The following is a 27,000-nucleotide window of genomic DNA, read 5'->3' as shown; positions in this document are numbered from 1 at the left end:
TATTCTATTATGTCTGCACTGGTTTTGTGCAATAGCTTATTGTTGTATTGATAATTCGTTTTATGTCACTTCTTTAGAAAATCTCAAAGGCAGGAAGCTATGCAGTTTCTGTGTGAGTGTATGAACATTGGTGGCGTTAAATGACGTTAAAATGCATAGTTTTCTGTAAAATAACGTGAAAAATGTTGGCCGATTGGGCAGGAGAGGGGGCGGGGGGCGCCACACCATAATCTCGCCTAGGGCACCAAAATGGCTAGGGCCGGCACTGGGCCTTATTGTAAATTTCGACTCACAATGCTTTCTGTCGTCCTTGCTTAGACCTTCAACATATTCAAATTTCTAACTTTTCTCCGTTTAATTTTAAGTATTCATCCGTGAATTTCATAGGCACGCACGTTGTTTCTCGGCCATGTTTTGCCACAAGTTCTGCGCGCGTGTCTCGTTTACAACGCAGTTTGTACGTCACGCGATAAGGGTCTATAGTGTATTGGAATAATCTGTACTGTAAACTGTGTTCTCATGAATGTATAATATATCTCTGAAACAATGCCAACAACTCCTTCACATTTGCTTTGCTAAGTGAATAAAGAAATTTGAGTTCTAAATGCAATCGGAGAGCAATAAAAGGAAACATAGACAACTAATGTAATACTTATTTAACATATTGTTCTTTATCCAACTGTCGATCATATATTATAGGAAACCCTAAAATAAAATTCAGCAAATCTCAGCCTGAACCATTAGTCTATGGAGCTTAAAACCTAATTCAAAGAATATTATGAAAGATGTCTATGATCTCAAAAGCCATTGCTTTTTTCACTTTTATGTATATTGGTTTAAGCCTTGAGTTAGACTTAAAATGGATGGCTACCTTTTAATTGATTATCATTCATATCATATTAATATCTAATTTCAACTAATTGGAGACTCTAATACAGCAGATACAATAAAAAATGCTTAATTAGTCAAATGAAACAAGATAATTTTAGCTGCAACATTTATTGATAACAGAGAATTCATATTTTATGAATTCTTCATAAGAAAAGGCATAAAACAGAGAAAGTCAGCAAATCTATTCAGCAGCCTCTTTTCCCTGTAAAGAATAAAGAAATAAAATATATTAAGATATTTAGTCACTATGCAAATGAAACTTATATGCCATATCACACAGACTGATTATCAGTTATGTTCTTACACACATTTACCTTGCCAGAGTCCCGACTCTTAGCTCTCAGTTTGTTGACTTGAGACTCAGCGATGTCAGCACGTTCCTCAGCCTCCTCCAGTTCATGCTGAATCTTCCTGCACTTGGACAGGTAAGAGTTGGCCTGTTCCTCCTGTAAACCCATCATAGATGGCATTGGTTATGAATTACATGGATGAAACATAACATGATCTAAATTCAAACATGATTTGAACAATGTTATGTTACTGAAATTAAAACTTACCGCTTCCTCAGCCTGCCTCTTATAGGCTTTCACCTTCAGCTGAAGTTTGTCTACTAGATCCTGCAGCCTAGCACCATTCTTTTTGTCCTCTTCAGTCTAAAGTAAATGGGGAATTTGAGTTTTGAGCAAGAGTTCATTTGATTGTAGCAATGCAGTTAATTGATAGGTTGAATCTGAGATGAAGATAATATACCTGGTATGTAAGTTCCTTCACCCTCCTCTCATATTTGCGAACACCCTTAACAGCATCTCCTCCACGTCTCTGTTCAGCCTCAACTTCTGTTTCCAGCTCACGCACCTATGGAGAACAGTTAGATATTAACAACACAGTTTATGCTCGAATGTTCGTTCATCAGTTCAACTATGTATATCCAGTGGCGCCCCCAAGGGGTGGCCAGGGCTACCCTGATACTATCCCTGGCCCCCCCGCTGCCCCCCCCAGCCACGAGTGGCATACGTAGAATATGCTTCTGATTATGCATAATATGCTTCTATCTGATATTTTACATTAGGTGCTGTTCATTTAAATCAATAATGTATATTTTTCATAATAATTCATGTCAAAGGAAATAACAAATGCATAGCGAGGCAGCCAGCCGTCACTGCGTCACACTCCCTCCCTCATGCACAGTCTGCCTCTGACAGCAGCTTAACTTAACTCTCATATTGACAGTTTTCAACTAGTCTATACAGTATACTACAACAGCAAAATTGAATTCCTGAAATTCAGTCATGGCTTTTGGTTTTGGTGTGCCACCCCAAGCTTTTCAGTGGCCCCATTTGGCCACCCCTATGAAACATTTCTGGGGGTTCCACTGTGTATATCTTACCATGTGGTTTTCTTGCTTTATCTTACCCTAGATTCCAGTTTCTGGAGTTGCTTCTTGCCACCCTTCATGGCCAGGTTCTCAGCCTCATCTAGACGATGCTGCAGGTCCTTGACAGTGACCTCCAGGTTCTTCTTCATCCTCTCTAGGTGAGAACTTGTATCCTGTTCTTTCTTCAGCTCCTCTGCCATCATAGCAGCCTAAAAAAATGAATCGTTATGAATTTAACAGTTTTATAAATGATGTGTGCTCCTCCAGACTTGCGGACTAACAAAGGCTCTGACAAAAACAATGTAAACCTACATCAGTGATGGCCTTCTTAGCCTTCTCCTCTGCATTTCTGGCTTCCTGAACAGTGTCATCCACTTCACTTTGGACCTGAATGAGATCAGCCTCAAGCTTCTTCTTTGTGTTCAGAAGGCTTGTATTCTGAAAGAATGGTATCATTTTACATATGACTGTAAAAACACACACACATTCTCAATAAGATGCAGATAATGAAATGGACAAAGTATCACCCCAAATCAGTGTTGAAGTAGTTTGTTTATTCGCTTACCTGAGAGTGCAACAGACCAACACGTTCACTAGCATGGATCCAGATGAACTGATTCAACTTTCTGTGATTTTCTTACTTGGATTACTGAGCATGCATGAAGAAAGTTTGTTTGCTCACCTGAGAGTGCAACAGTCCAACACGTTCACTAGCATCCACCAGCTCTTGTTCAGCCACTTTGCGGCCTCTCTCTGTCTGTTCCAGAGCAGCCCTCAGCTCCTCAATTTCAGCCACCATGAGACCATTTCTACGGTCCACCATGGCAGCCTGCTCCTTCAGATCCTCCTGTGCTCTGACAGCATCATCAAGGTGCAACTGGGCATCCTTGTGTGAAGATTTTGAGATGGAAATAGTTAAAAAAATATCAGATCGGGTAATATACAGTGGTTGTTTGTACAGTTGTTATGTCATGTACCTTAAGTTGTCCCTGAACATTCCTCAGCTGCTTCTGGGCCTCAGCAGCCTGGCGGTTAGCATGGCTCAGCTGAATCTCCATCTCATTCAGGTCTCCCTCCATCTTCTTCTTAATTCTCAGGGCATCATTCCTGCTCCTCACCTCAGAGTCCAGAGTGCTCTGCATGGAGTCAGTAACCCTCTGGCTGTTCCTCTTGATTTGCTCCATCTCCTCATCCTTCTCTGCCAATTTCCTGTCAACCTCTCCCTTAATTTGGTTGAGTTCCAGCTGGACACGCAGAATCTTGGACTCTTCATGTTCCAGAGTTCCCTAAAATTAGAATTATTAATGTAGGGCCCTTCTTAACTTTTGATTTTTTTTTGTTCATTTGCCGCCTTGTTCTACTATATATGAAGATTTCACTCAGAAAAAAAGCACTGCCTATTGCAAATGTTGACCTCTTTCCAGTTAATGATTATTTTACCTCAGCCTCCTCAAGAGCTGTCTGGATCTCAGACTTTTCTGTCTCCGCCTGCTTCTTGGATTTCTCCAGCTCATGGATGCTCTTTCCAGTCTCACCAATCTGCTCAGTCAGATCTGAGATCTCCTCTGCAGTGTGTTACATGTGTTTAGTATTTTTAAGCATTGAAGTGTAGGTTATGTCATTCATCCAGGCTAATATACACTAATGTTATATCAAATATAATTGATGTTTATAATAGTGAATACTCACGTTGCAGGTTCTTGTTCTCACGCTTCATGGTCTCCAGCTGGTCAAGAGCCTCCTCATAGGAGTTCTTCATCTTGAACAGCTCAGTGCTGAGAGAACGAGCCTCTTTCTGAGCTCCTTCAAGCTCTGCTTGACCCTCTTCATATTTCTGTTTCCATTCTGCCAAGACCTGTTTGATAATTGTGGGAAAATTAGTAGGGTAAAAAGTTCTCCTTTCAGTGGCTATAGCATGTATAGGGATACACATGATCACACCTTATCAAAGTTTCTCTGCTTTTTGTCAAGGTTTGCAGCAAGACCATTTGCTCTCTCCACATCAATCATGAGGTCCTCCACTTCACCCTGGAGTCTCTGTTTGGTCTTCTCCAGAGAGGCACACTTGGAATTCACAGCCTCAATCTGCTCTTCAGCTTCCTGGAGACGCTGGGCAAGCTTTTTCCTGTTAAACAATTGTCAAAGTAATCATGTATATATGAGAAAATAAGTCAAATAAAAAACATTATGAAATCGAAGTGAATAAGAGAAAATTAATGATTGACTCACTTAGACTCCTCCAGCTCCTCAGTGCGCTGGATAGCATCAGTTTCATACTTGGTTCTCCACTGGGCCACTTCACTGTTAGCCTTAGACATTCCACGCTGCAGCTCAGCCTTGGCCTCCTGCTCCTCTTCAAACTGCTCCCTCAGAAGATCACAGTCATGGCGAGCAGATTGCACACCATGGGCAAGAGCATTCTTGGCCTAGATGAGGTTTTTTGTTTTTTTTAGCAAACAATTTAAACGAACTATGAAGTTCATATGAAATCTAAAGTGTAAATCATTACCGACCTTAACCTCCTCCTCAATCTGTCTCTTTAGCTCTTCAGTCTGCTGTGTGAAGGCCTGTTTTCCTCTGGTCAGCTGGGAGACCAGAGCCTCTTTCTCTTCAAGCTGACGACCAAACTCACCTGGTTGGAAATTAAATTCATCTTTTTAAAATTTAAACATTTTAAAAAATTCCTTTGGTATGGTCCAGAATATTTATTTCTTAAATAAATACCATCTTTAAACTTATGTACAAAAATAAAGCCTGTTGTTGAACCTTTTTTTTGAATGTAAAAATACGTTTTGAAGGCAGTACCTACCATTCTCTGTCATCAGCCTTGCCCTCTGACTGCTTATATCATTTATCTGGCGAACATTCTCATCATTCTTAGATTTGAGTTCACTAAGCTGGTCTTCAAGTGTGCGGCACATCTTTTCAAGATTTCCCTGTTAATTAAAATTGCAATAGTCAAGGAAAGGTAGTCCAGTTTTTCAGACTTTTTTTCAACAACTTGCATTTACAGAATTTGCATGTAAGAACAGCATTATACCTTGGTCTTTGCAACAGCCTCCATGTTGCTGGAGAGGTCATCGATCTCCATCTTATATTCACTCTTCTCTTTCTCAAGCTTCTGCTTGACACGCTGCAGGTTGTCGATCTGCTCTCCCAGCTCTGCAACACTGTCAGCCTGCTTCTTGCGAAGTGCAGCAGCAGTTGCTTCATGTTGCAAAGTGGACTCCTCAAGGTCACGACGCAGCTTCTGGAACTCAGCTTCACGCTTCTTGTTCATCTCAATCTGAGAAGCAGTGGCTCCTCCAGCCTCCTCAAGTCTCTCACTGATCTCTTCAAGTTCCCTGGAGAGGTCAGCTCTCTGTTTTTCAACCTTGGCACGAGCAGAACGCTCCGCCTCAATTTCTTCCTCCAATTCCTCAATACGAGCCTTTGAAATGAATATTGGATTAAAATATAAACTTTTACATGTAACACAGGGTATGCCTTAAGAAGAAAAACAAGGTTTATTAAAAACTTTTAAAAAAAAAACCTGGAGCTCCTTGATTTTCTTCTGTAGTTGAGCACCCAAAGATTGTTCATCCTCAATCTTACTCAGAAGCTGGCTTGTCTCAAAGTCCTTCCTAATGAATAAATTTTAGTTAGCTCATTTGTAAGATTCTAATCCTAAAATGTATACTTTAGATGTATTATAAAATCTTAGTCACAATTGTTATTTAAACAATTACTTCTTCAGTTTCTCGTCAGACTGCTGTTTGTCATTCTCAAGATCCATGATGGATTCCTGAGCCAGTTTCAGATCACCCTCAAGCTTTCTCTTGGCTCTCTCAAGGTCCATGCGGAGCTTCTTCTCTTGCTCCAGAGAACCTTCAAGCTGCAAAATAACATATTTTTCAATTAAATTTCAAGAGCAAGCACACGTCTTTTAAAAATCTTAGTGCCTAATGAAACTATCAAAAGCCTCACATCATCCACTTGCTGCTCAAGCTTGGTTTTGGATTTGGTCAAAGTATTGACTTTATCTTCTTCTGCCTGCAGATCATCAAGAGTCTGTTGATGTGCCTCTTGAAGGGCTTTCTTCTCTTTTGTCAGCTTAGCAATGCTTTCATCCTGAGAGGCCATCTCTTCAGTCAGGTTCTTCACCTACATATGCAAATCGAATCAAATCAAATTTATTAGACGGCTCAAGACACCTAATAAATAGATTATTCTATTTTTATTCATATTGGATGATATATTAGCAAAATAAATGGACACTCCTGAACCTTGTTCTCGGTGGCATGTTTCTCCTTCTCCACTTTGGCCAAGGTAAGCTCCAGGTCATCAATATCTTTCTTAAGTTCAGAGCATTCATCCTCCAACTTCCTCTTCTTGGCAGTCAGCTCAGCATTGATTTCCTCCTCATCCTCCAGTCTCTCAGTTGTCTCTTTGAGTTTAGCCTCCAGTTGGATCTTGCTCTTGATAAGTCCTTCACATCTCTCCTCAGCATCTGACAGATTCTCTGATTCCTAGTTAACAAATAAGCATAAAAAAAATAATAAAAATAAATAAATATGGAGGATGTCAACACCAGCTCTGTTTAAATTCAGAAATAAAGCTGTCGATTGAATCTACTAACAGATGCCACTTGTAGCTGCAGGTCATTCTTCTCTTGCACAATAGAAACCATCTTCTCTTCCAGTTCTTTCTTCTTGGCCAGAGCAGCAGCCAGGTCTGCTTTCATTTTGTCATAGTTCTCCTTCATATTGGCAAGCTCCTTCTCAGTTTCAGCAGTCTTCAAAAGAGGCTTGATCTTGTAGTACACCTTCATCCATGGCCAGTGTTTGACATTCATGAAAGAGCGGACATTGTACTGGATGGTGTAAATGGCTTCCCTAAGGGATGAATAAATTACTGTTGTGAACAAAACTATTCTGAGACTGAATATTTCATGAATTTGGATTTTTGAATTTATTTCTTGGAACATACCTGCGTTCCATCATTTTAACAAACTCCTTTCTCATTAGGTAAGCACGACAGAGGGCCTGAGTCATGGTGACTAGTTTAGCAAGCTTCTCATCTCGCATCTCCTCAAGAGTACCCAGCAGACCAGCTTTGAAGAACACCTGAGGAGGATGAAATAAATATCATACTCGGCTGTTTTTCAGCTATGAAATTATATTCAATTTCATTGCTTCATCATGATGTGACAGTAATTTTCACCTTGGTGTGTCCAAACTTGTACTGCTCGTGATCAACATCAATTGACCCAAGAAGCTTCTCAGAAGCCTTCTTGTTGTCAATGAACTGGCCCTCAGGGATGACACTGGCATTCAGCACTTTGTACCTTTTGTAAGACAGTTCATGACAATGTCTTGTTAAATCTTTTTACTTTTTTGTGCTTAATAAACCCTCCTTACCACTGAAATGTCTGTGATTACCTCTGCTTGAAGTCCCCATAGACGATTCTGCTGGGGAAACCTTTTCTGCAAATTCTGATACCCTCCAGCACACCGTTACACCTCAGCTGGTGGATAACCAAGAAGTTCTCCATCAGACCTGTAAAAAATACAAAAGGATAATTTCATCTTTCCCTCAAGTTTTATTAAAATGGTAAGCTACCATACCCTACAGTGACAAAAGCATTTGTCCCAGTTTAGATACCTGGAGTTTTTGACTCATTGGGGATCAGGCAACGCACAAAGTGAGGATGGGTGCTCCTCAAGTTAGTCATCAGCTTTCCCAAATTTTCCTGCATATAGAAAATAAAGACATGACGTTTAATATCTATCTATCTATCTATCTATCTATCTATCTATCTATCTATCTATCTATCTATCTATCTATCTATCTATCTATCTATCTATCTATCTATCTATCTATCTAGGAGTGTGTTTGTGTATGCAAATTATTAACTATAACAACAGTATATATAGTTATGAACTATAACTATACAATTTTAAAATCTTACCCTGAACTGTGAAGACACAGTCTGCATCGAGCCACCCTTCTTCTTGCCTCCCTTCTTGCCACCTCCAACCTCTGTTATTAAATATCACAAGCTCTTATGATGAGTGTTGTTTAATTTCGTTTATGAGGAAAATGTTTTTATGTCAACCTAAAGATTTGAATACATAATTCAATAATGCAATACATTACTCACAAAATATATTTCTATGAGGAGCCTTAGAATTGAAAAATAAAAAACTCTCTGTTAAAAAAAGTAAAACACCCGTTAAAAATGTAAAATTGCAATTCCATTTGCTGATATGGTACCTTCAACAACAGGGGGATACAAAACAGGCAGCAATTTTACTCCAGACTTCTGATACAGCTGCACAACTGAGTCGTTCAGAGGATCCTTATTCTTGTCCAGCCACCCACTGACATTGTAGTCCACAGTTCCAGCATAGTGCACCAGAGAGAAGTGGGCCTCAGCCTTGCCCTTGGCAGGTTTTGGCTTTTCAAAAGCTTTGGTTTTTCCAAGATGCTGGTCATACAGTTTGTTTTTGAAGGTTATGTCTGAAGCCTTGGGGAACATGCACTCCTCTTCAAGGATGGAGAAGATACCCATGGGCTACAGTATACGAAAGGATAAAATTAGATAATTCTTGACACTACGCATAGTAAGATTAATTGTATTATAGAAATATCCATTGCCTGAAATACAAGGATGATTGTTTACCTTCTCAATAAGCTCAATACAGGCAGCTAAGTCCATGCCAAAGTCAATAAATTCCCAGATGATGCCCTCCTTCTTGTACTCTTCTTGCTCCAGAACAAACATATGGTGATTGAAGAACTGCTGCAGCTTCTCATTGGTGAAGTTGATGCACAGTTGCTCCATGCTGTTGAACTGGAACCGAGAAATGGTTAGTTGTTATAAGTTAATAGTTAAAGAGTAAAGATTGATATCATGAAACTAAACTACCTTTTTAAGGTGAAAGATGAGTAATTCAAACTTACATCAAAGATTTCAAAACCAGCAATGTCCAGGACACCAATGAAGAACTGCCTTGGCTGCTTGGTGTCCAGCATCTGATTGATACGGATGACCATCCACAAGAACATCCTCTCATAGATAGACTTAGCCAGGGCACTCACTGAGTTATGAACCTACAGAAACCCGTGATATGATTAAACATAATTGGAACCTTTAAACATGAGAGAGAGAGACAATTATTAAAATCTGTTTAACAACAGATTGGCACAGGCACATAAAAAGGCACAGAGCTCACCTGATTCACAGTCTGTCCTTTTGTGACATACTCATTTCCGACCTTTACTCTGGGGTAGCACAGAGCCTTCAGCATGTCAGCAGAGTTAATGCCCAGCAGATAAGCAACCTTGTCAGCATCTAAAAAGTTACACAAAATACATTTAAATGATTAAGGTTCATTAATATGACTTTATTGATCTCTGTGGGGGTATAAGTTCTCTGCATTGACCCATCCAAACTGTGTAGGAGCAGTGGGAAGCCACAGTGCATTACCCGGGGTAAGACATTCCTTTATGGCCAGTGCCCTGGTCAAGGGCAATGGCAGGACTATTTACCTACCAATAATTGTTGTGACATTAATTGTTAAAAATTTAATCAAAGAAAATAAAACCTTGAACATGAATGAAATGCCATCATTTTGAACATATCACGTCCAAGAATAAATGTAGTACTCACCCTCTGTGCCATCTGGCTCAGCTTGCTCCTCACGCTGCTTCTGCTTGAACTTCATGTTACCATGGTGAAGCACAGCACCTGTCAGCTTATAGATGTACATCTTCTCTTCATTGGTGAAGCCCAGGATATCAATGGCTGTCTGTATTTACAACAAATGTTGACATTTTGTACAGAAATCCTTTTAGAGATAATAATTTACAGTAAATTGTGGTCACATACTGAAAAGACAAAAAGATAAGAAAACATATATTGGATTTTAAAGGGAAGATCACTAACATCAGTAGCAATCAACTCTTCAACGTCATCAATGCTAGCCACAGTGATCTGACCCTGGCTGCACATGGGGAAATCATATGGGTTGGTGGTGATGAGCGTCATTTCTGTGAATTTGAAAAGGTTGAAGGGATTAAGTGACACATGAAAACATTTAACAACTTTGTTTGCAATCATTTTCTACTTGCTGTTATTCAGCTCACCAATCAGCTCAGGTTTGTGGTTGGTCATCATCTGGTAGAAGATGTGGTAGCCTCTCTCATCTGGAAGCTGGAATGTCACTCTGGACTTTTCCAGCAGATCTGTAAGTGTTACTCATGGTTAAAACTCTAGCTAACCAACATTGTAATAATTTATACAACACTGGATTGTCCTCAAGCGATCTCATTGGCGGAGATCTATGTGTTATTTACGATAACATCACAGGTGCCGTATCACTTCACCTCTATTATTCTGCTTGGAACAATTGATTTCTAAGTGCTTTCTTCAGTCTCAACTGACTGCAGGTATTCCCACCCTTATGAGATTGAGGGGATTAAGTGGAATGTTAAAACAATTAACAACTTTGTTTGTAGTCTTCGGTTGAGGCTGAACAGGTCACTTATATCAGTGATGAAACATTTCTCTCCGTAAACTTTGTGTCCAGATGAACTGATTCAACTTTCAATGATTTTCTTACCTGGATGCATGCGTATAAGTTATTTTAATAATATATGTTATTTGTTGGATTGTAAGTAGTGACATTATTATCTCATGATATTTTCTCCACAACATTGCTTGAACTATGTTGCATTGCAATTTCTGCAACTTGTGGTGTAGCTACTTTTTTAGTGGAATAAATTGCCCATATTAAAAAAAAATTAAAACGATATTGCTGGGTTTATTTTATTCACTGTGTTGAACAGTTGTGAAAATAAAATAGAACACTTAATGGTGTGTGTTACTGCAGTAACATCATGGCTGTGATAACTGTGCAGTACCATCCCTTGGTTTTTGCCTGCAAGCAAATCACAGCCCATGATGTTATTCACGGTAACAAACTCCGTCTTATATTCTATTGTTTAAATTTAGCACATATGATTGATACTTACAAGTTTCAATATCGGCACTAGACAGTTTACCAGAAGTGCCAAAATGGATTCTGATGAATTTACCCTGTCAGGAAAAGGATAATGTTTAGCATCCCACTATAGAAGCATTATACAATCCAGAACATTCAATATACATTTATGGCTATCCACACTTACAAAGCGAGAGGAGTTGTCATTCCTCACAGTCTTGGCATTACCGTAGGCCTCCAGCAAGGGATTGGCTGCAATAATCTGATCCTCCAGTGAGCCCTACAAGTGAAGTTTTAGATATAATATTTATATTAGCACATATTTAACTCCAGGAATGTTTCTAATTTGTTTGAAAAGTACTTGAGTAAATATACCTGCATCTTCCCAGAAGTTTGGTCCTTCTTCTTGTCTCCACCCACAGAGATTGTGGCAAAGTACTGAATGACACGCTTAGTGTTCACAGTCTTTCCAGCACCAGATTCTCCACTGGGTAAAGATTTATAAATACACAGTTTAATAGAATTCACTCAATGTCTTTGATCATGTTGGTATTATAGAGGGCCAATAAAAGTGAAACATACGTGATCAAGATAGACTGGTTCTCCCTGTCTGTTAAAGGAAAAGGAAGGAAATGTGTTTTTAATTTAGATATTCATTGCAATGTCTATTAATATATTTTTATGACTAGGACGTACCAGTAAGCATGTTCTGATAGGCATTGTCAGAGACAGAGAAGATATGGGGTGGAGCCTCCATACGCTTTTTGCCTCTGTAGGCAGCAACAACCTCAGAATCGTACACTGGGAGCCACTTGTAGGGGTTCACGGTGGCACAGAAGAGCCCAGAGTAGGTCTAAGAGAGATGAGAGACAGATGAACATTTACCATATGCTGTCCATGGGTCCTAGATGAATATTGTTCTTTAGCCAGTACACGTTCTCACGTAAATCATCCATGCGGCATAACGCTCTTTGAGGTTATAAAGCACAGAGGCTTCATTGAGATGGGTCATCATGGCCATGTCCTCAATTTTGTCGAACTTGGGAGGGTTCATTGGGGTCACATCATCCTCCTTAACTGTTTTCTCCTAAAGCATGGAAAGAGAGTTTGTCTTGAAGAAAGTTCTGCAAGTATTATTCTAACTAATTCTTTCAAATGAACTTTCACCTACCTCCTGGGTGTCAAGCACTTTAACGGTGACTTTGCCACCGTCTTTCTTCAGGATTGTACATTTGAGGTACAGCTCCTTAACATCAGTCACATATGCAGCACTCTTGGCATCAAAAGGTTTGCTTTGAGCCTCAATCCTCTCTTTCTCAGGCTTACGGAGATAAATGGCAGCCTTGCCATAAATGGCCATCTCCGCGTCCGTACTCATGGTGGTAGTTTTCTGTAGGGAGACCATTAAAATGAATTCCTCTCCTATTTCACAAATACATATTTTTGCTTTGTATTCTAAACTTAGCAAAGGGATTCAGTGAATTATGACATTTGTGTAACTCACCTTTTTCTTCTACCCAATCACTGAGAAAATTTTCCCGACTGTTGACCCTAAATGTGAACAATAATTTGCGATTATTTAGATTTTAAGATATATAGTAAATGCCCATACTATACAAAAAATATACACATGCCACAATTTCTAGATTAATACTAGATTATTTCACAATTATTTATTTCAATTTGCTCTTTCTAAATGATCAAATATCAAAGCATTAATTTACAAAATTGGATTATTTTGATCTTTTTAAACTCTGTCATTGGATTCATTTTATTAATGACTTCTTGAGTCAAGCAATCAAACGCCTCACATCAGACTTTGGTTATATCACTTTAAGAAACAGTCTGAATCAAAGTTCTTCTCTAATGCAACTGAAGCCATCAGTCTGACTTACCACAGGTTGGAAGAGTCTGAAATCCCCTGCAGCCTCTTCATCTCATGATGAGCCCCCTTATATTGAGGTAAATCTGCCAAGCAAGCAGAAACTAAATATGGACCTGTCTTTAAAAGGCTGTTGTGTATTTGATTTTCTTTAATTTTTCTCTGGTACACTCCATGAAGAGTTGAAAAATGTACCTTTCACATACATCCAGTGTGTGCTACAGTGAGCCATTATTAAACATTCACATATTTTATACAAACACTTCATATTATTTTGTTTTAGCAACAACATTTAATGAAAATGCCATCGTGACTTCAAGGTTTTATTTTTTCATTATGATATTAATGTAAATACTGAGATTCAATAGTAAAATATGAAACACATTATATTTTTAAAGTTTCCATTAGTAGTTTTAAATCACATAATTAATCTGACATGTCTAACAAATCAAACTGTATAAATAGATCAGCTCAATGTTAAAGAGTAGTGCCTGCCACATTACAACCATAATTGGCAGCCCTTTTTTGGCACGGTTAATGCTTATAAACCTTTAAGACTTCAGCCAGGGCACCATATCCATTCAGGGACATGCTGATAGTTGGTGTTGTGTTTCACATATTTATATAAAGTTTTGGATTACATTTCTGTCACTACATGTTTCATGTTCATCAACCTGATGTATTCTGTAATGAAAAGAATTAATATTCTATCTTTCTTAATGGGAGGAGACCCCGGGGTAGACCCAGAACTCGCTGGAGGGACTACAAATCCAATCTGGCCTGGGAACTCCTTGGGATCCCCCAGGAGGAGCTGGAGGGTGTTGCTGGGGAGAGGGTTGTTTGGAGTGTCCTACTTAGCTTGCTGCCACCACCACCTGACCCCGGAGAAGTGGCTGATGATGAGATGACATCTTTATTAATTAGGAAGAGATAGCTTTACTTGATTCCGCTATGTGAATTATCATTCAGTGAACGAAATAAATTAAGAGTTAACATAATATAATTCAAGGTGCTGTTGATATCACAGAGGAGCATTTGATATTAATGTAAGACATTTTTAAAAGTGAAGCAACACAGTGGTATTGCCTTATTTGAGGCTCTTATATGCGTTTTCTTTCTGCTCGCTTACCAATATATTTTCCGTCCGTTTCAGCCATATTTTCCAGAGACCAATATATTTGCAAGTTTAGTCCATTTAAGCCCAAGTGGCTTAAACCTCTTTCTCTGGTCCCACAGTCCAAAGACACAAATATCAGGTGTTTGGATCCTGTAAATTGTGCAATAGGTTTGAATAGTGGGTGTTGTTTGTGTGTGTGTGTTTTGTTTTTGTTTTTTTTGCTGAGGACCTGTCCAGGATTTCTTCATGCCTTCCAACCACTGCCTGCTGGGACAGGGTTCAGCCCCCCAAACCCTTGAATTGGATTAAGTGGTAGAAAAAATGGACTGATGGACGACTACATTTAAAAATTTGTTCCAGAGTTTCCGTTCTTTTAGGCTCCTTGATGGCTTGTTGTGAAGGAATTGTGCCATTTGGTTTCAGCTTGCCAGGATGTGACCTGTTGCCAATTGACTTTGTGGCAAGTTCAATAATGCTGTCACCCTGACAGACTTTGATTCTATTTTCAAAACAAATTTAACAATGGTTAAGAAACCATTAATAACAATAAAATAAATAAATAAATCAAACGTATATAGCGCTTTCCTAACACTCAAAGTCGCTTTACATAAACAGGTTGAAACAAGACAAAAGATAAACACAACACAGACATACAGGGGTGGATGGGAACGGGGGGCAACGAGAGGGAGAAGTAGCCACACATGACGCCAGCAGTACTCTCCGACTTAAAACAGATACAAAAGGGCAAGAAAAACAAAAAACAACAGCACTCCAGACGTTGATTTTCTGTAGGGCCTTACTCCCGTAGCCTATTCCTCTCCCGGGGTATCCACTAGGCAGTGGCACTGTTTAACCCACAGCTGGGGGGGCTGGTTCGTGGGCATCAGTGAATAGCCACACACCAGTGGGCCTGCCTACTGCATGTCTCGGGGTCAGACATCCTCCAAGTCCCTTGTACTTCAGCCAGGGTCCAAGGTGTACACAGTTACCGTGTGTCGCCACGAGGAGGCACTACATAGGGCTTGCTGTTGGAGAGGCTGTGTACTGGTAGGGAGAGACTTACGTGCTTGGCTCTCCTGTGGCCTTTGGTGAAGGTTGAGAGTGAGACGTGACAGGCACAGAACACTACACCAACACACTGGACGCTTCACAACAACCCCACTTCTTACACAAAGATGTCACACACACGTCTGACATTCTTTTAAACCTACAATTATTTAAAATTATATTAACCTAAAATTCTGCTCTCTTGCTCTGAGTGAAGAGCAATCTCCCTACTTACTCTCTTCTTAAATTTTTCTCATTTTATAGAAATAATTACAATCTAAATAATCAGGCATCCCCCAAAACTCTCTCTAGTAGTTTAAAAAAGAATGGATGATTAAAGATTAGTTGATAGTAATTAAGCGACTGGACAAAGATGCGGTTTCTTAAGTAGAGGTCTGACCACAGCTGTCTTAAAACTGCTGGGAACAATGCCAGTAGTAAATGATAAATCAACAGTGTCGAGCATTTAACAGTTTCTAGCACTGCAGGTCACAAGAAAGGCCGGAGGTCTTTAAAATGTTTCACTGGTAAAGCGTCAAGTAGACAAGTGTTTGATTTAGAAGCTTACACAAGCTCACAAGCTTAGTCCAAGTATCAAGAGAGACAGTCTCAAAAGCTGTAATAACAGGGACTGTCATTGACTCATTGTATATATATATATAATATAAATAGGTGCAACTATTTTGTAATTATAAATAAATCATGCCAATAGACAAATACCAACCCCCGATTGGAGCGTTAGCGATGGTGTTTTTGAATTTTTTAACATCGCACCTCTCCCTTCTCCATTGGACTTCATGCACGTGATCTGCATGACGAGGCAGTAAATGGTATGTTCTTTCACGAGTAGCTTTATTGACAGCTGATGATTGCTTATGAAACAGGCTTGTATTGTCTCATAAAGAATTTACTTGACTCACTGGATTATTTTGCTCCTTATTTGTTGAGCACTTTCCCTACCGCTGAGTGCTTCTTTTAACAGAGTTTATACCCATCCATCCATCCATCCATCCATCCATCCATCCATCCATCCATCCATCCATCCATCCATCCATCCATCCATCCATTATCTTAACCGCTTATTCTGCTCTCAAGGTCGCGGGGATGCTGGAGCCTATTCCAGCAGTCATTGGGCGGAAGGCGGGGAGAAACCCGGGACAGACCACCAGGCTGTCACAGGGCCCACACACACTCACACACACACACACACACACACACTCACACTCACACACTCACACACACACACTCACACACACACACTCACACTCTCTCTCACACACACACACACACACACACACACACACACACACACACACACACACACACACACACACACACACACACACACACACACACACTCATACCTAGGGACAATTTAGTACGGCCGATTCACCTGACCTACATGTCTTTGGACTGTGGGAGGAAACCGGAGCCCCCAGAGGAAACCCACGCAGACACGGGGAGAACATGCAAACTCCACATAGAGGACGACCCGGGACGACTCATAGGCGGTGAATGGTGAGCAGCTAATAGATGGCTACTTTTTAGGAAATTTAGCTGCAGTGTCAAAGAGAAATCTGGGATTATGTTTATTAATATTGATAAAGTGGAAGAGACCCCCTGCTTTCGCAGCAGATAAAGCATGTTTGTATTTAAATAAACACTCATGATAAGATAAGTAAAAAAAACTTCCACTTCTGATCTTCGCCTTTTAAATTCTAGTCTCTTGCAGGCCTGCTTAAAAGCACGTGTATCATTGTTAAACCAGGACGTAGGCCGCTTTAGTCGGCATAGGTCTTGTAGTGAGAGGTCTATTGAAAAAATATCTTCTGAATGGTGTAATAAATGTGGTCAGTTTAGCATTCTCTGTGTCTAATGGTATCTGCCAGAACCCACTAACTGCATCCAGCAGAGAAAACACACACCATTAATACTTTTAAATCAGATAATTAATCTGACATGTCTAACAAATCAAAATGTATAAATAGATCAGCTCAATGTTAAAAAGTAGTGCCTGCCACATTACAACCATAATTGGCAGCCCTTTTTTGGCACGCCTAATGCTTATAAACCTTTTAAGACTTCAGCCAGGGCACCATATCCATTCAGGCACATGCTGATAGTTGGTGTTGTGTTTCATGTATTTATATAAAGTTTTGGATTGCATTTCTGTCACTGCATGTTCATCAACCTGATGTATTCTGTAATGACAGTAATTAATATTTTATCTTTCTTAATGGGGGGAGACCCCGGGGTAGACCCAGAACTCGCTAGAGTGACTACATGTCCAATCTGGCCTGGGAACGCCTTGGGATCCCCAGGAGGAGATTGAGGGCGTTGCTGGGGAGAGGGATGTCTGGAGTGTCCTACTTAGCTTGCTGCCACCACCACCTGACCTCGGAGAAGTGGCTGATGATGAGATTACATTACATTACAGTCATTTAGCCGACGCTTTTATCCAAAGTGACTTTCAATAAGTGCATTTAACGTAGGAAATCAGGAGAACTACTAGCCATCAGAGGTCATAAGTGCATCTTCTCTCTAAACAAGCATCTAAGAGCAAAACCAGTGTTAAAGTAAAAGCACAAGAAAGAGATTTTTTTTTTAAATGAGTGAATACAATAAGTGCTAAGAGCAAGTAACAGGGCAGTAGTTCTCGAAGAGGTGAGTTTTCAACCTGCGCCGAAAGATGGGCAGCGACTCCGCTGTCCTGACATCAGTGGGGAGTTCATCCCACCACTGTGGGGCCAGGACAGAAAAGAGCCGTGACCAGGTTGATCGGCAGCAGGGGCCTCTGAGCGACGGGGCAACCAGGCGTCCCGAGGCAGCAGAGCGAAGTGGTCGGGCGGGGGTGTAGGGCTTGACCATGGCCTGGATATAGGAAGGAGCTGTTCCTTTCACTGCCGTGTAGGCTAGCACCAGAGTCTTAAACTGGATGCGAGCAGCTACTGGGAGCCAGTGTAGGGACATGAGAAGGGGAGTTGTGCGGGAGAACTTAGGGTGGTTGGACACCAGACGAGCTGCAGCTTTATGAACAAGCTCCAGAGGTCTGATGGCCGACGCCGGGGCGCCAGCAAGGAGGGAGCTGCCGTAGTCCAGCCGGGAGATGACCGGAGACTGGATGAGGCCCTGTGCCGTCTCGTCGGTGAAGAATGGGCGAATCCTCCCGATGTTATGGAGGAGAAATCTGCAGGAGCGACCAACCGATGCAACCTTTATTAATTAGGAAGAGATAGCTTTACTTGATTCCGCTACATGAATTATCATTCCGTGAACAAAATAAATTAAGAGTTAACATAATATAATTCAAGATAATTCAAGATATCACAGAGGAGTGTTTGATATTAATGTAAGACATTTTTAAAAGTGAAGCAACACAGCCATATTTTTGCAGAGACGAATATATTTGCAAGTTTAGTCAATTTAAGCATAAATGGCTTAAACCTCTTCCTCTGGTCCCACAGTCCAAAGTCACAAATGTCAGGTGTCTGGAGTCTCTAAATTGTATAATAGGTTTGAATAGTGTGTGTGTGTGTGTGTGTGTGTGTGTGTGTGTGTGTGTGTGTGTGTGTGTGTGTGTGTGTGTGTGTGTGTGTGTGTGTGTGTGTGTGTGTGTGTGTGTGTGTGTGTGTGTGTGTGTTTTGCTGGAAAGGCTCTAGCCAAGCTCATGCTCCGCAGACTAACACTCGCAATAGCCGAACAGGTCATACCAGAGTCACAATGCGGCTTCCGAAAGGATAGAGGGACCGTTGACATGATCTTTGTGACACGCCAGCTCCAGGAGAAATGCAGAGAACAGCACAAGGATCTATACATAGCATTCATAGACCTCTCAAAGGCAATTGATACAGTTAACTGGGCCCTGCTGTGGCAAGTCCTGAAGAAATTTGGATGTCCACCCAAGTTTCTTACCATCCTTGGACAGTTTCACTCAGGAATGATGGCCCGAGTGGTAGTGTGCAGACTGGAGTCAGACAAGGCTGTGTGCTAGCCCCAGTCCTGTTCAATATCTTCTTAGTCTCTGTTACAACACTGTTACGAAGGAGGCTGGAGAAGCAGGCTGGAGTTACCATTGACTTCAGGCTCGATGGAAACCTATTCAACATCAGGAGGTTTCAGGCAACCACCAAGGTGACCTCTGAGACCATTATTGAGCTACAGTATGCCGACGATTGTGCCCTGGTAGCTCACACACCAGAAGCTCTACAAAACACTCTGTCGGCAGTTGTAACTGCATACAGCTGAATGGGACTGATTATTAACACCCAAAAGACAGAGGTAATCTGTCAGTTGACTGCCGGCCTCCCAAACCACCCAACAACCTTCACAGCAGAAGGGCAACAACTGGCCACTGTTCCTGCCTTCAAATATCTGGGAAGTATGCTATCCGACACCTGCACAATAGACGATGAGATTCAGCACCGCCTCAAACAAGCCTCAACATCTTTTGGCCGTCTAAGGAGAAGGGTTTTCCAAAACAGCAACCTCAATCTCCACACCAAAGTGCTTGTTTACAGAGCAGTGTGCCTCTCCACACTACTCTATGGATGTGAGGCATGGACCATCTACAGCCACCATCTCAGAAGCCTGGAGGCCTTCCATGTAAAATGTCTCCAGAGGATCCTCGGCATTACTTGGGAGGACAGAGTGCCACACACACAGGTGTTGGAGCGGGCAGGCAGCTGCAGCGTGGAGTCTACCCTAAAACACCATCAACTAAGGTGGCTTGGGCATGTTATCCGCATGCCCAGCGAACGACTCCCATGAAAAGTCTTCTACGGCCAACTACGCCTTGGCCAACGCACCGCTGGTGGGCAGAAGAAGCGGTTCAAAGACCAAATGAAGACCACACTAAAAAGATGTCAGATCAACCCCTCTTCTTTGGAGGAACTTGCTTTCTGCCGCACAACCTGGCGCTCTCACATCTCAAAGGGAGTGAAGTACATGGAAAACCAGCGCACACAACACCGTGTAGCAAAGCGTGCGAAGAGGCATGCTCGCAAAGCTACCCCTACCCCCTCCAGCACCACTTTTACATGCCCGGTCTGCAACCATAACTGTGCATCCAGGATCGGACTATTCAGCCACCAAAGGACCCACAAATAGAAGAAGATGGTCATCATCGGGCACGATGGACAACCAGCAAGCAAGCAAGTGTGTTTTGCTGAGGACCTGTACAGGATGTCTCCCTGCCTTCCAACCACTGCCTGCTGGGACAGGGCTCAGCACCCCAAACCCTTGAATTGGATTAAGTGGTATAAAAAATGGACTGATCGAAGAATACATTTAAACATGCGCTCCGGAGTTTCAGTTCTTTTAGGCTCCTTGATGACTTGTTGTGAAGGAATGGTGCCATTTGGTTTCATCTTGCCAGGATGTGACTTGTGGCACGTTCCACAATGCTGTAACCCTGAAAGGTTTTGAATCTATTTTCAAAAAAATTTAACAATGGGTAAGTAACCATTTACCTAAAATTATACTCTCTTGTTCTGAATGAAGAGCAGTCTTCCTACTTACTCTCTTCCTATTTTTTTCTCACTTTATAGAAATAATTACAATCTAAATAATTAGTCATCCCAACACAGAGTCAGAAGAAGAGAGTTGTTTACAACTTCCCCACAAAAAACAAAAAAAAACAAAAAAAAAACCAATAAAAACCACTATGCTCTCAATGTCATGAAATATAGGATAGTAACATTGAACAAAAAAAAATTGGCTCTTTAATAACTGATTAGACTTTAACATTCCAAGATAAAAATAATTTCTCTGGCAGCGTTACTTAAATATCATATGTGTGATACTGGTACCTTCATGTGATGACCTGGTGACCCTATCTCAATGGTTTGGAATTATACTGTAAATTGTTAATACACACATATGTGTAATATATATATCTTCAACAATACTACCAACTCCTTCATATTTACTGTGGTAAGTCAATAAGAATATCTGAGTTCTTAATGATGTTAATTAATTAGATGACCTGATATTCATTGGAAGAAACTTACTGACAACTAACTTGCCTTTGGAGGGAGAGGTGAGATGACTCGTTGACATCTTTTGGCCAGATTCTGTAAAAAAATAAAAAAAATCATGAAACAAGCTAACATAGTATTCGTGCCTGCACGGTTAGTATATGTTTGAGTGAAGCTTTCAACTCAATTCAGGGAATATTATGAAAGCTGTCTACAATCTCACGAGCCATTATTTTAAAGGGCCAAACACCGAATTTGCATAGGCAATTGGGATGGGTACCGAAACCCGTTATTAAACGGGCTAGATTATTAAAGACCGTAGTATTGATAAGCTCTGGAATTAATGGTTCTGCTATCGGTACTGGAGCAATTAAGAAAATAAATTTCCGAGGCTACATAAACTTTATCTTGCACATTTTATCTCACCAACTCCGTTTCTAATTTGCAATAAGATTACGACATTTGTCTATGATGCATTTTCACTATTCCCCATCCAGAAGACAGATCTCTCTCTCGGAGGCTGTCAAGTCAAACCAAGTCAATTTTATTTGTTTAGCCCAATGTCACAAATTACAAATTTGCTTGAGGGGGCATTACAGCAATACAACATCCTCACATCGGATAAGGAACAACTCCCTAAAAATAAAACTCTTTAACAGGGAGAAAAAAATAGGAAGAAACCCCAGAGGATTGCTTTAAGGTGATCAGCCGAACTGTCATGTTCACACCAACGGGAAGTGGCATTTTTCCAGTCATTATACCCTGATGTGAGGGCACTGGATTTCTTGAATAGTTTGCAAATAGCCCTGTGATGGCCTGGCGGCCCGTCCAGGGTGTCTCCACGGGCCTGCCGCCCAATGACTGCTGGAATAGGCTCCAGCATCCCCGCAACCCTGAGAGCAGAATAAGCGGTTAAAGATAATGAATAGTTTGCAAACGTAACAGAACACGTCACCGGTAGATTGCGAGTAAACAAACCACTCTCTAGCTAGCAACTCACCATGTTGTGTACTTCTGAAAAAGTGTTCATTTTTCAGTCGCCTTGTCGCCATAAATACTGTAACGTGCACGGATAAGAAGACACGCTGGCCGCTGGCTCGCGGGTCTGACCCTTTAGTCGAGCGGTTAGCGATGCCTCCTGCGGTGCGGGCGATACGGGTTCGCTTCCCGGCCGCGGCAGTTCCTGTGGTCGCGTTGTCCCCCGAATTCGCTACATTGGTGTCAGAAGTGGGAGGGAGCGACCGTAAGGCCATCGGAAGCGCATGCGCCCTGAGGCGTGAAGGAGCTGATATGCTTAAGCGCGGGGACGCGCTTCCCGAAGGAGGGGGGTAGTGTAACGTGTGTAAGGTAGTAATGTAAATCCGCCACAGGGTGGCACTGTTACGCTGTATGTTCCCCTGGGAATGCCGCAAATGGCGATGTTTGTCCCTTTTGCAACACCGTACCCCTAGTTCTTGTCCCGGGCAAAAGGCTACGTTGATCAAATGTTTTTTTTGTTTCTTCTGCCGGAAGGTGAGCAGTGTTACTGGCGGTCTGCATTATCATAAACATATTGATTTATATCGCACATATTGTCTAACTGTTTATTCTGTGGTGTTAATAGACAAGTTTGCTTATAACCTAGTTAAAGTTTGATGTCGAACATTGTATTTGGCAAGAGAAATGTGACAAAAAGTGTTGGCTAGCCTGTTGAGCATTAGCATGGCATATAACGCAGGATGCAGTATTATTTGAGCAGATTATCCATGGTTTTTTGTTTAATTTTATGGGTAATAGGTGCCTTATTTAATTTATAATGGATAACATTTGCTTTGGTTTTGCCGTAAGGTAGCATTTTGATATGAGATGTGTTTATTTGCACATTTGCACTTTTTATTTTAATTTTATTGAGAAAGAAAAATGTTTTTTTTGTTTCTTCTGCCGGAAGCTGTGAGTATGATGAGGCCAGCGGCCAGCTGATTGATGAGAGGTGAAGTGTAAGCGAGTGCCAATAAAGTGTCCAGGTCTCAGCCACGATCCCAAGCCTCCGCCTCCTTCCTTTTCCACGCAAACATCATACTACAACAAACACAACGCAGAGTCCCAGGGCGTGTAGGGAGACGACGGCCGAACGCAAAGTGCGGGTTACACGTGCATGGATAAGAAGACACGCTGGCCGCTGGCACGCGGATCTGACCCTTAAGTCTAGCGGTTAGCGATGCCTCCTGCAGTGCGGGCGATACGTGTTCGCGTCCCGGCCGCGGCAGTTCCTGTGGTTGCATTGTCCCCCGAATTCGCTACAATACCCTTCTGATGCACTAAAATCTCCAAGGTTCTGCTCCGCCTTTTTCCGGCTGAAATATTATGCTATTTCTTCGTTAATGTCTGTCCATTGAGCAGGGTCCCTGCCGTAGCCCTTCAACTGCAAAGTCACACCGTTATTGCCACCAGGGGGCAGTCTTCCGTGGCGCTTGAGCCAGGCAACGGTGGAGGTGGACAGACTTGTGTTGAGGCGGGAGCACTTTCAGGCCTTGGAGGTGTCGAGACCAGTGCTGGAGGCAAATATTTTTCAAATAGCCCTCTTTGGCGTTCAGCCTCTGCTTCTTCTTGTTTTCTTTTATTACGCTTTGCTGCACCTGACTGCATTCTCTAACTCTTTTCCAAAATTAATCTGCGTGGATACTGTTTCTCTGCTGCAACTTCTATTAACGTACAAGTTGAACGCAAATCCGGTATGGCTTCCTGGGAGATGTACTTCTTGGAGTTAGACGAACAATAGCACGGTTTCATTTGTGTTATTTCTTTTTATGGCGTAAACATTATTCCTGATTGATAGACGTATATTTATTTGGCATGCAAGTGTCATAGAAATTGTTGATATGTTAAAAAAATGCTACTAAAGTAACCGGTTATTTTCTTGCCCGGTGCGGGATTCGATACAGGGAGTACTGCACCACAAGGCGACATCACTAACCGCTCGGCTAAAGGGCCAGACCCGTTAGCTAGGGGCTAACGGGTCTTATTAGTAGTTTACACTAATAAAATAATAATAATAATAATTTTAAAATATACCCCCCCCTTACCCCATAATTTTGGGCCCCCTCGGAAATTTGGGCTCTAGGCCTGGGCCTTGTCGACCAGCCCCGTGTCCACCAACAAATTAACCATATGCTTCTAAAGACTTGTATGGCTTCTTTGATTCTTTCGTAAATATACTTGGTGTGTCTATGAGGTATTCAGTCCCATCCCTCCAGCCGATGTTTGGCAACATCGTGATATCAATCGTCCACTGAGCTTCAGCAAGCATAAACGGATGGGGAAGTTTTTCTCCAGGGCTTAGTGTAAGTTTCAACTTTTAATGCTTTCTGTCGTCCTTGCTTAGACCTTCAACATATTCTGGGATTTCTATTTTCCCAAATTTCTAACTTTTCTCTATTTAATTTTAAGTTTTCATCTGTGAATTTCATAGGTACACACGTTGTTTCTCGACTATGTTTTGCCACACGTTCTGCGCGTTTGCCTCGTTTACAACGCAGTTTGTACGTCACGCGATAAGGGTCTATAGTGTGTTGGAATAATCTGTTCTGTAAAGTGTGTTCTCACGATTGTGTAATATATCTGCCACAATGCCAACAACTCCTTCACATTTGCTTTGCTAAGTGAATAAAGAGATATGAGCTCTAAATGCAATTGGCGAGCAATAAAAGGAAACAGACAACTAATGTAATATTTACCATATTGTTCTTTATCCAACTGTCGATCTTATTTTATAGGAAACCCTAAAATAAAATTCAACAAATCTCAGCCTGAACCATTAGTCTATGTTTAAGTGGAGCTTAAAACCTAATTCAAAGAATTTTATGAAAGATGTCTATGATCTCAAAAGCCATTGATTTTTTCACTTTTATGTATATTGGTTTAAAATATAAACTTTTACATGTAACATAAGGGAAGGTTTAAAGACGAAAAACAAGGTTTATTAAAAACTTGAAAAAAAAAACCTGGAGCTCCTTGATTTTCTTCGTTCATCAAGATCGTTCATCCTCAATCTTACTCAGAAGCTGGCTTGTCTCAAAGTCCTTCCTAAAGAATAAATTGAAGTTACATCAGTTGTAAGATTCTAATCCTAAAATGTATACTCTAAATATATTATAAAATCTTAGCCACAATTGTTATTTAAACAATTACTTCTTCAGTTTCTCGTCAGACTGCTGTTTGTCATTCTCAAGGTCCATGATAGATTCTTGAGCCAGTTTCAGATCACCCTCGAGCTTTCTCTTGGCTCTCTCAAGGTCCATGCGGAGTTTCTTCTCTTGCTCCAGAGAACCTTCAAGCTGCAAATTAACATATTTTTAATTAAATTTCAAGATCAGACACATCACTTTTAAAAATCTTAATTCCTAATTAAACTTTGAAAGTCTCACATCATCCACTTGCTGCTCAAGCTTGGTTTTGGATTTGGTCAAAGTATTGACTTTATCTTCTTCTGCCTGCAGATCATCAAGAGTCCGTTGATGTGCCTCTTGAAGGGCTTTCTTCTCCTTTGTCAGCTTAGCAATGCTTTCATCCTGAGAGGCCATCTCTTCAGTCAGGTTCTTCACCTACATATGCAAATCAAATCAAATCGAATTTATTAGACGGCTCAAGACACCTAACAAATAGATTATTATATTCTTATTGATACTGGTTGACATATTAGCAAAATAAATGGACACTCATGAACCTTGTTCTCGGTGGCATGTTTCTCCTTCTCCACTTTGGCCAAGGTAAGCTCCAGGTCATCAATGTCTTTCTTAAGCTCAGAGCATTCATCCTCCAACTTCCTCTTCTTGGCAGTCAGCTCAGCATTAATTTCCTCCTCATCCTCCAGCCTCTCGGTTGTGTCTTTGAGTTTAGCCTCCAGTTGGATCTTGCTCTTGATAAATCCTTCACATCTCTCCTCAGCATCTGACAGATTCTCTGATTCCTAGTTAACAAATAAGCATAAAAAAACAATAATAAAAAATAAATAAATATGGAGGATGTCAACATAAGCTCTGTTTAAATTCAGAAATAAAGCTGTCGATTGAATCTACTAACAGATGCCACTTGTAGCTGCAGGTCATTCTTCTCTTGCACAACAGAAACCATCTTCTCTTCCAGTTCTTTCTTCTTGGCCACAGCAGCAGCCAGGTCTGATTTCATTTTGTCATAGTTCTCCTTCATACTGGCAAGCTCCTTCTCAGTTTCAGCAGTCTTCAAAAGAGGCTTGATCTTGTAGTACACCTTCATCCGTGGCCAGTGTTTGACATTCATAAAAGAACGGACGTTGTACTGGAGGGTGTAAATGGCTTCCCTAAGGGATGAATATATTATTATTATGGACAACATAATTCTGAGACTGCATATTTCATGAATTTGTATTTTTGAATTTATTTCTTGGAACATACCTCCACTCCATCATTTTAGCAAACTCCTTTATCATTAGGTAAGCACGGCAGAGGGCCTGAGTCATGGTGACCAGAGAAGCAAGCTTCTCATCTTGCATCTCCTCAAGAGTACCCAGCAGACCAGCTTTGAAGAACACCTGAGGAGGGTAAAACAAATATCATATTCGACTGTTTTTCAGCTATGAATGGAATTCAATTTTATTGCTTCATCATAATGTGACAGTAATGTTTACCTTGGTATGTCCAAACTTGTACTGCTCGTGATCAACATCAATTGATCACCTGAGCCGCAGTCTGTGACATACTCATTTCCGACCT

At 41.0% G+C, this 27,000-nt stretch overlaps 2 protein-coding genes across 2 annotated transcripts; both read right to left on the bottom strand.

Annotated features, from left to right (window-relative positions):
* Nucleotides 1–1,072: 1,072 nt before the first annotated feature.
* LOC130121450 (myosin heavy chain, fast skeletal muscle-like) lies at nt 1,073–12,631 on the bottom strand. The gene is made up of 39 exons (XM_056290238.1): nt 12,425–12,631; nt 12,197–12,340; nt 11,950–12,106; nt 11,836–11,863; nt 11,629–11,740; nt 11,441–11,533; nt 11,285–11,348; nt 10,397–10,495; nt 10,197–10,300; nt 9,921–10,059; nt 9,484–9,602; nt 9,212–9,361; nt 8,931–9,101; nt 8,522–8,822; nt 8,217–8,287; nt 7,910–7,997; nt 7,687–7,804; nt 7,469–7,592; nt 7,235–7,371; nt 6,885–7,140; nt 6,532–6,774; nt 6,233–6,409; nt 5,995–6,140; nt 5,799–5,889; nt 5,307–5,696; nt 5,076–5,202; nt 4,780–4,898; nt 4,496–4,692; nt 4,208–4,391; nt 3,956–4,121; nt 3,707–3,831; nt 3,244–3,552; nt 2,949–3,152; nt 2,579–2,704; nt 2,305–2,475; nt 1,642–1,746; nt 1,449–1,544; nt 1,206–1,337; nt 1,073–1,093 (listed from the first exon to the last, which is right to left on the bottom strand). The coding sequence occupies exons 1-39, from the start codon at nt 12,629–12,631 to the stop codon at nt 1,073–1,075; spliced, it is 5,811 nt and encodes a 1,936-aa protein (XP_056146213.1).
* A 12,650-nt stretch (nt 12,632–25,281) lies between these two features.
* On the bottom strand, nt 25,282–26,991 carry LOC130121591 (myosin heavy chain, fast skeletal muscle-like). The gene is made up of 7 exons (XM_056290435.1): nt 26,965–26,991; nt 26,683–26,819; nt 26,333–26,588; nt 25,977–26,219; nt 25,678–25,854; nt 25,442–25,587; nt 25,282–25,336 (listed from the first exon to the last, which is right to left on the bottom strand). Exons 1-7 carry the CDS (start codon nt 26,989–26,991, stop codon nt 25,282–25,284), a joined length of 1,041 nt encoding a protein of 346 aa, XP_056146410.1.
* Nucleotides 26,992–27,000: the final 9 nt, after the last annotated feature.

This window comes from Lampris incognitus, chromosome 12, assembly GCF_029633865.1.
Source record: "Lampris incognitus isolate fLamInc1 chromosome 12, fLamInc1.hap2, whole genome shotgun sequence".
Classification (NCBI taxonomy): Eukaryota; Metazoa; Chordata; class Actinopteri; order Lampriformes; family Lampridae; genus Lampris; species Lampris incognitus.
Note: the sequence above shows the minus strand (reverse complement) of the source record. Positions and strands in the feature narration are given on the sequence as shown.